The sequence below is a fragment of the Lepisma saccharinum genome, chromosome 14, assembly GCF_977018435.1.
Source record: "Lepisma saccharinum chromosome 14, izLepSacc3.1, whole genome shotgun sequence".
Lineage (NCBI taxonomy): Eukaryota > Metazoa > Arthropoda > Insecta > Zygentoma > Lepismatidae > Lepisma > Lepisma saccharinum.
In genome coordinates this window covers 41324054-41333866 of record NC_139242.1, presented here as the reverse complement: position 1 = coordinate 41333866, position 9813 = coordinate 41324054, and the positions used below count along the sequence as shown (strand labels likewise).

The following is a 9813-nucleotide window of genomic DNA, read 5'->3' as shown; positions in this document are numbered from 1 at the left end:
AAAACCTAACTTGGTGTAATCTAGTAAAAAACTAACAAAGGGTATACTTTGAAATGGAAACACTCATTTAGGTGGCAGCATTCCTATGACTTTCGTTGCTGTTAACATTAGAATTTCCTTCACTTGTTGGTTCAGTTTTTACCATCTTTCTTAAGCTATAATACTTGTGTAGAGGTGGAGCCTATTTGGAGAAGATTCACTGAGAACAGAGGTAGAGATAAATTATTTCAGCCTGTAATTTTTAGTTATGTCCATATTGCATACCATTACTTCGTTAATCTTAAGTTTTGTAGCTGCCTTCTGACATCTAGCATATTCTTGATGATTTCTAACGTAGAAGACTTATTTGGGTAGCTTAGGGTAGTTGGAGAGTACCCCAGCCTCGGCCTACTATTCATGTATTAGAATTCATCACTAACATGAGTTCAAAAGAAGTAATGTTGCTCTTTTTGTGTACTGTCGTTCGTGCATAGAAGTAACTGAAGAAGACCACTGCTGATGGTTTGGGCTTATTCTGGTTCAGTTCTCGCTGCTAGGTGGCCTGATCTTGCCAGCTATAACAAAAAAATTTCCGTCCATTGACGGAGCGCTGGACAGACACAGCACGTGCTTTGCTTGCTACCAGCCAGAGCTCGTTGTGTCCTTTGTGAGGGGAATTTAAAAACGTGGATTACCACATTCACAGCGGAGGGGATGGGAAGGCAATAGACACATGCGGAGCAGGTATTTCAGATGACGAGAGAAAAATAATTTGCCCTCTAAGGGCTTAATTAACTCAATGAAATTATTTGCTTGCCTCGTGCAACAACACGGCCAGTCGCCATGTTTGCATGAAACATACGCTTGGCAACAACAGCCTGCAGACGACAGACTACTTAGTGGCGGGAATCGTACCAAATAATCTTTCTGGCCTATAGTTAGAATAGACAGCAGAAGAACATGACTAGTCTAACCTATTTGTTCACACGCTTATATTTATTGAATGAGCTGTTACATGTTGATATGCGAAAGTTTATATCTTTCTAATTTTTCTTTAGTTCTTTATCTATTGCATTTAATTTTATTTGGCAAATCCAGTTGTCCAATTTTTAATAATTGAATGAATAATTGCAATTTCATTTATATTGTTTATCATTTAATGATATTGCACTCACATGGCGTCCAGTTCTGTCTTTTCTGTGTGCTTTGACCCCGATGGCCTGAATAAATAGCATTATGCCATCTAGAGGTATTCATGCATGTTCGCTGTAACCAATTCCGATTAATTCAACTTCGTTTTTTCAAGTCCAATAACTGCTCTTGAAATCTTGTGATGAGGGAATATTATCTTATCTTTAAAAACAAATTCCACTCCTTTATCTTTGCATCTTCTGGCCGTCATTTGACTGTTTGGCAAAAATAGGTATAGAACTACAGTTTAAAATGGGTCCATCGGGAATCGAATCCACGGACACGCCGACAAAGAAGTGACAACATTACCTGCACTCTATTTGGGAGGCCCCGTTGCAAAGTGGGATTGCAAAATTATTTATCCGCTTGGCCAACTTACTTCATTTCTATAGATATCATATTGTCAATGTTTTCAATGGTGTACGAAAAGTTCTTAATATTAGCTTTCTAAGCTATGCAGGCTGAAAGTTTTTAGAATTTTATATTTTAACTGTTTAAATAGTGTAAGGACTAGTTACCTTGTCAAACATTTGGTAGTAATATGTAGAATCTATGCTTTGAAAAGTCCTTAAATATCTTAATAAAATGTATTGTATTGATAGTGCAGTCCAATCTTCAATATTGCCATTGGTGTACTGTGGTATAATATAGAACCCAAGGATAGGAGATTAAAGAAATAGAGGCGTTTTGTAGAAAAACATAGTTTTTATTAATTTTTTTGGCGATTTATATTACAAAAGATAAATGCCTTGCATTTAATATAAAATATGGATGTTTGTAATTGTCCACACGCGTTGAACACAGAACATTGGATGGAGGATTTATTCACAGTCTTAATGCCGCAGCGGTCCCTGTCAGCTAATGAACCCGTATACTTGCGCCCCGATCAAGCGCCGCCAACGGATTGTACATAATAATGTTATTTTTTTAATGAATGAAACGTAATCACATATCCAGTCCTTTAGCTTGATCTCGGATGGTTTTGTTATTAAGCTTTCTTTCTCTTCGTGCACCGTGAAGGACCCGCGGAACAAAGGATGTATTGAGAACCACCAGTGCAGAGCACTAACAACAATGACACAACCTGCAATGCTTCCAAGCCTCGTCTTAATAGGGTCCACTGGGTCCGGACGGTGGTGCACCGTAGCTGTCTTGCGGTGCCGACGGTGCTGCCGGTGCGCCGTAGTCGCTGGATGGTGGAGGACCGTATCCGCCCTTGGACTGGGTCTTGTACCGGATAAAGTAGACCTCCGGTTTGGATGGTTTGACTGGTGCCGGGGTGGGGATGTGGAGTGGTGGTGCCTCCTCGGGCTTCTTGACCAAGACGTAGATGAGGGTCTTCTGCTCTGCCGGAGGAGCGATGTGGGGGATATCTGGCTGCGTTGGTGGTGGTGGAGTTGGTGCCTTGATGAACACGATCTTGTAGTGCTTCTGCGGGGGTGGTGGTGGGGGTAGCGCCTTCTTCGGGGCGTAGTACGTGGGTTCTGGGGGTGGGACGTGGACGTAGACGTGCTTGTGGATCACTGGAGGTTGCTGAGGAGCGCCGTAGACAGGTGCTGGTGCGCCGTAGCCGCTGCTTGGAGGTGCATAGCTGTTTAGACTGGGAGCACCATAGCCACCACTTGGTGCGCCTCCGCCAATTCCGCCTGGCAGAGCGTTGCTTAGCACCCCGAAGGATGCAAGGATCTACAAAGACAAAAAAACATTGATTTGAGATACAAAACTACAAAACCAGCGTTATATTTTAACACATTCACTGATCTTAACCGATTCCTTTCTGTCCCGTTTAGGCGTTTACAAAGTAATAATTTTTGATAGTATAAACTTTTATTACTATTTGCTTCGTCATCCTGTTTTTGGTGTAGAAGTGCTTCAAGTATCTTCCTCTTGACCTAGAAGCTCCTAAGTTGGTTCAGTTGTATAGCCATCAACATTCACTTGGACATATTGTTTATCTAGATATCAAGGTCACATCGACACTGAAAAGCTAATTCTACACATTTCATCCTATGACTCGATGAAGGGTCGACCCACCATCTCGTCACCGAGCATTCAGGGTTGGAGTCCCAGTTTGCTCATGGGTTTTTCATCGTGAGCGTTGCTCCATCCATTTCATCTAATCTCTATCGTCGGGATTAGCCAAAAGTGGCAGAAAGCCGAAGTAAAATAAAGAAAATACAGCAATATTTTGTGGGCAATAATGATCCATTTATTGCAGTAATATTAGGGCTTCGTGCTATATGAGCTACATTCTTCATTATTCTCTTCATGTAAAAAAAAAGACGTTAAACAAATTATGTATAAGTACCTTAATTTCATTCGACACCTTTGTGCTGTTGTTCCATTTTATGCACAAGTAGGCCTATTGAGACTTGATCTACAATTTACAGTGGGCGTTAAACCAGCATGTGTTCCTTCTGGGAATCCAATTCCACAGAAGTGATCTGTAGGCACTGGCGTACGCAGAGGGGACTGATGGGGCTACAGCCCGCCCCGAAACTTTTAGAAAATCAGGAATTTCAAATGAAAGCAGCAGAGAATTCGGGAAAGACCAACCACCTTTTAAAATGGCCCCCGATTAACATTTTTATCTTTGAACAACTTCAAAAGGACTACAAATGGTAACCCGCTCCCCTAAGAACAAAACCCCCTTCCGAAAAAATCCTGCGCACAAAAATGTTTGTAGGCATTGAAAAATTTCAGAAAGATACTCGACTCGTCAGGATTACACATTGCATTGATTCTATTTCGTTGCCTTGTTTAGTACGATGCCATTCGTACCGTGACCTGGGGAAAGAAATTAGTTACATTTTCTTTCGCACTGCATTTTGATTCTTGGAAAATACGTAAGCGGAACACTTGCATTCTCTTTGTGCAAGAATTTCAGGGACCCTTCCCTGCCCATTCCTGGCGTTTGTGAGCGGCGGGATACAATGGAAGTAATTATTAACACGGTGCATGACGGCGTTCATTTGTTTCTAAAAGGAGGCTGGCTGGGAAGAGAAGGGACTATGCATGCCGTTGACTCAACAAGCCACCGTGGTTCGAAAAGCAAGGCAAGACTTCAAAACAATGACTGCTTCCCGACAGAACCGTCATTAGCAAAAACGCCGCTGCACATCCTCCAGAATAACCCCATGACGGCAACAATACTCTGCCGTTTACCCACTTTAGTTGTCACGTAGCGTAAAAGTCATGCCTCGGTGCGTAATGCTCTTCCAAGGTCCTCCTGTGCGTGGCAATACGATAAGGTGTCACTACAATAAACGGTTCCACAACACGTGCTAGGAAGACAAGAGTTGTTGCAGGAGCAGTGAATTAGATTCTTCAAGAATCAGTGGAGAATTTTTTTTTAGACTTTGCAACTCACGTTGATCATTAGCCCAGAAGGCGAGGAAGTCATTCTGGACAGTGGTATCCACCCCTTAATAATAATAACCTTTTCCACGTTGTTAAGTTAATACGGACGGGAACTTCCCCGATGGCGTAGTGGTAACTTCGTTGTCTTGTAATCAAGGGATCCCGGGTTCGATACTCAGTGGATGACCATAGTGGTTCGGATCCCACTTTAAACTGTAGGTTCAGTCCCGATTAGTATTTCTGTGCATAAAGTTGACAAAACCAAAACTATTACTATTGTTGTTCTTTTTCTTCCGTCATTTAATGTGTTTTAGGGAATCGTTTGTAGCCCCATCCAACAACTGTAAACATGTATAAAATATATGTTATTAGAATAAATAAACAGGAAGACCTTAGAAAGAAATTAATCTTCATTAGCACCTACATTCACTAATAAGACTCTTCTCCGCCACTAACAGTCACTGTCGAAGAGAACACAATTCTCTGTTGTTTCACAGTTATGCTGTATTGCTTGTTGTCAAGTATGATGGAAAGATTATGAAAGTGATTAATTGAATGGGATTCATTGAATCATCGATCTCTGGCTTAATTGGCAGGTTTTTCAATATAGCCTCCGATCTTGAGCCTTACGTTTCATGTCAGCGTAAGATCCACTTATCATCTATCATCTCACATTTTGTTCTTCCTCGGATCTTTCCCCGCTAACCATTCCTTCCAGTGTGTCTTTTGTCCGGCAGTTCCTTCTTAGCCAGTGTCCCAGCCAACTTCTTTTCTTTTCTTGATCACTTCCAGCATTGTTTGCTCTTCTTCACCAGTTATTTCCAACTCAGTTTTCGTTCTTACTTTGCCTGTCCTTTGGGAAGCATATACGAAAGTCGAACGCAGGTTATTGGAGATGTGAGACATGGACACCCTGAAAAAACTTTGGGTCTATCTGGTCTCGTTCATCTCTATGTGGGGAGAATGCTTGATTGGTTTAGTTTATTTTACTTCGCTCTTCTGCACTATTGGCTAATCGCAAAGATGAGGATGAATGGTGATGAAATGAGATGGATGAAAGGACAATCATAACATTTAGGAACGACACAACACGAGCCTCACAGAGGATTACACTGGCTATGAGTCCAGACGCCAGAGCCTCGCTAGTCTGCAAAATGCAATGCAGGGTATATGTGGAAGAATGGTTGACATTTGGGTGTCCTCGGAAAGGTGATGTGGGGGAGAATTCAGTACCTTAGAAGCTAAAGTAAGAATTTCCGTCTAATCCAGCCACACGTCTTCATACATTTTTCGACACAGATCATAATCAAGACAAGTTATTGGAAAGCTCAGGTGGATGATGAGACAAGTTCTTAGAAAAAGGCGAGACAGGATTTTATCAGTTGTGATTGAACATTAAAGGACAAAAGATTAAGTTCAAACAGTGCAGGTGCATTCGGATATATCCCAAGGGAAATGTGCGATTTTCTGGAATGCAGCAAAGTTTAGAAAGGACATTGAAAGAAAACTTAGAAAGTAATTGGTATTGTGAAAATAAGGCGTTGTGGGTTGCGAACGAAGCATGGCATCAATGCGGACGATGTGTTTCCGTAGGCAGAGATAGCCGTGGGTTTTTTCTTGCCCAATTAACTCTGCGGAACCCTACGACTTTCTCCTAAATGAGTACCTTGAATAATTTTTGATGGATAATACCTAATTACAACGCCTTGTTCCCGCGCAGGTATTCCCAAGTCTTACGTTGACTTGTCTTGTGTTCATGGGGTAATCTATATCTTCAATGAATTTTACACTCTAGACGCTTTGCAATTGTCAAGCATTTCCCAGTTAGCTTTCTTCGGCATTGCTAGATGAGTCAACGATATCATTGCTTATTCCCCTCTAAACCTAATAATACGTATTATGTAAAATTCCAGTAAATAATTTGAATGAGAATTATCTTCCATTACAGACAATTTAAAAATTTTAAATCCTGGATGAATTACTAGGTGACAGTAACAAAATAGCAGCATGCAATATTAAATGGAAAGTATTCATGTCTAGTGCTTTCACCTGTACTTATACTAACACAGTGTTTCGAGAGAGCACCTATTTTCTCTAAACGTAGTTTTAGAATAAGTATAGTTTTAAGAGAGAAGCAGTAGAGAATAGTAACGTTGCATGATGGTGCAGAACCATTGTTACTAGCATTCAGGGAATTAATCAAATAGCCATCGCCAAGATTGCAGAAGTTCTCTTCTAAGTTCACTTTATGCACAGATAGGCTAAACGAGACTGGACCTACAGTTTAAGTGGGATCGAAACCATTGTGCAATTTACCTCCACCCGAGACCATCGTCAAGATGTTCTATGCAATATAGCGGACAGTGGCGGTGATTAGGGGGCCGTGGGGGTTAGTTGCCCTCCACTTTTTACCACTTTGCCCCCGAACTATGGGATCTTAATGCTAATCCTTGTATTCCAAGAAAAAGTAACGCACCCTTGCCCCCACCGGTCCATCCAGTTTTGGCCCTCGATCGCCGCTGTTGTAGAAGATATGTTTGTAATGTTTAGTTGATAAAAGAAGAAAAAAGAAAGAAATTTCGAAACTAAGTATAATGTAGTACAGAAAATTCAAAGAGTAGGATGCTATTTTTTAAAGAAATGACTGGTATGTTAACTATCTTGGAGACCAAGGTTCGAATCCTGTCATATTTACATATTTTTACGTCACTTTTCTGGCTTCCTAAGCTAATCGCGACGACGAGGATGAACGACCCACGAGGCAACATTCATGGCCAGAGCAGGAATCGAACTCTGAATAGTCAGTTGTGATATAATGAGTCTACTACTCAACTCGCTCGATTAGCTTATTCTCACGATTAACCCAGGAATGTAAAAAAAGACGGAAAATAATAATAAAAAAACAGTAGAGGAAACGTTCGTGTTGTTTACAGCAAGTGCATGGATTACATTAATTTCTTGAAATAATTGGCACCAGACACTCAGGCTATATATATGTTTTCATGCACGTGCTTATGATTCGTGCACATACCTACACCTTGCAAAAGAAGTAAAAACAAACATGGTGAGATTTGTATCTCTCAGTTGTGATGCACACACTACAGGAAAGAAGAAAGAAAAAGAGGCGAGTACACAGTGTTCTTCACGCGCTCCTGAAGTTCGTGTTGGAGATACAAAGAAAGTGAAAGAGGATTCTTGTGATTCCACCGTTGAACCTGAGGTCACGGGAATTTTTTTTCTTTGACGTCAAAATACGAAACCGATTTCGCCGAGGATTGTGTTTTGGAGTTCTGCAACTTTCCAAAGAACGTGCAATTTCTTTGTAAGTGCTTTCGGCACGCGCCTGATTTTAAGTGCTGCGAATTTCAGTGGCAATAAATGCTCGTTTCAGAAAGGGAACTGCATAATTGTATGTCCAAAAGTGGAGTTTCTCATTATTACGTTAATAGTATCACTTATTTCTGAGGACAGGTTAACCATTCGTGCATCATTTTAACTTAATTTTGCGCCGAAACCTACGTATAAGTTTGACAAGTTATATTTTAAAAATATAACTTATATATAAAAAATCACATTCTTGTATTGATTTTTTAAAGAAATGAAAGTCTTGCTACTTCCAGTGACATCAACATGAGAATGAAAAACGAACCTCGTAGTTACAACTTCGAAACACAAGCTATTTTTTTTAAAGAAGCATATCTGTACCGTCAGTCCAAATGCAATTCCATTGTACCTAAGTGGTAATATATAATTAATTTAGAGCTCTAGCATATCTAGGAGAATCATAACCTACGTGAAGCTGAGTTAGTAAATACATTATAGGAAACAATATTGATTGTCTAGGAATTTTGGTTAGTACATGCAAATGGTAATAATATATTTCCATGTTAAGTTTTATACAATTGCACGAGTCGTTCTTGAGCACTCGAGATACAAGTTAACCACAATTCGTGTATCTTTAGTTTCTTCAGAGGAGGCAAAACGATTTTCGTATTCACTAAAAGCAAGACAGTATTCTGCTATTCAGATCTTATGTAATACAAAACACTGACCATTTTCTTTTACAGTCAAATTTTAAAATGTGTAGTCTAAATATCCACATTATTAATGCCACGACGTAATGCATTCGATAATGCATTAATTTTTCTGCAAGCGATTTTGTAAGGAAACACCGCAACTAGATTTCAATTAACATTAATAATTCCTTATTTTATGCCATAAGGGAATTTAAATTTTGAGAGTGCACCGAAATGTATAAACATGCTCTTTTGAACATGCTCACTTCCAACGGTAGATATCATGTTTTAATTTTCGGCAGGCTTTTAATGCTTTTATCATGTTGTCGAACACATGGATTGATAACGTAACGCACTGCGAAGTCAGACGTACCAGCTTCGAACCATGGAGGTATCATTGTGTTTGTCCAATCATCCATTTCATCATTCATGCTCATCGTCGCGATCAATCCAGGAGGACGAAGAGCGACGAAAAGTAACCGAAATGGATAAAGAGATAACGCAAGTGGAAAAATGGACTTGCGCTACCGAGGCCAAGTAACCTTCAGTTAGTCCGTTACATGTTACGTCAGACATTGGTCGCAGAGACGAGACTGGCAGCTCAGCATAACTCTTAGGATACTGTTAGAAGAGAATTCGTCTCTTTCGAACATGCTCCATTCCAATGTCGTCCGCACTTGCATCAATCCGCATTTCGACCCGAAATTCGAGGGGTTGAAAAAAAATCCATGCGTTCACTTGTCAACTGCAACTCGAGAGCTCATGGTAGACGCCGATGGTGCAAAACCACAGTTTCGATTCTTTTTCCCTCCCAGACACTTATCGACGAGTCATGTAAGACACTAATGGAGACACACAGACACTTACCAACAGCACTCTCATGATTCTCCCTGTGGCCAGGCTCCCAAGTCTTCGAGCTCGTAAGTCCTTTGCAGACACTGAAGACCAAGAGCGAACTGATGCCTTCGCTTTCCCTGGACTACTTTTATACGCGTGGAGAGCGTCAACGGCCAAAATCTAGGGTTACAGAGCGCAGTCCGAGAGTGAAGGTGAAGAGGTGGAGTGGATGGGAAGGGGAAAAGCAGATGCGACGGGAGAGGGGGAAGGGGATTTTCACTGCCTATTGGCTGTCCGTTTTCACACAAATGTAACACCTACAACATTTTCATCAGCTCATACGCGCCCTTCCCCCCCCTTTGCCGCAATAAATATTTTTTCACCTCTCTCCCCAGGCAATGAAGAACCTTGTTTTGCAATTGGCAACAAC

General features: G+C 40.8%; 1 protein-coding gene across 1 annotated transcript; it reads right to left on the bottom strand.

The window, feature by feature from the left end:
* Positions 1-1855: 1855 nt before the first annotated feature.
* Positions 1856-9562, bottom strand: TwdlE (TweedleE). Its single transcript, XM_083134903.1, has 2 exons — positions 9414-9562; positions 1856-2856 (listed from the first exon to the last, which is right to left on the bottom strand). Exons 1-2 carry the CDS (start codon positions 9426-9428, stop codon positions 2278-2280), a joined length of 594 nt encoding a protein of 197 aa, XP_082991029.1. The 5' UTR covers positions 9429-9562; the 3' UTR covers positions 1856-2277.
* Between the last annotated feature and the right edge of the window lie 251 nt (positions 9563-9813).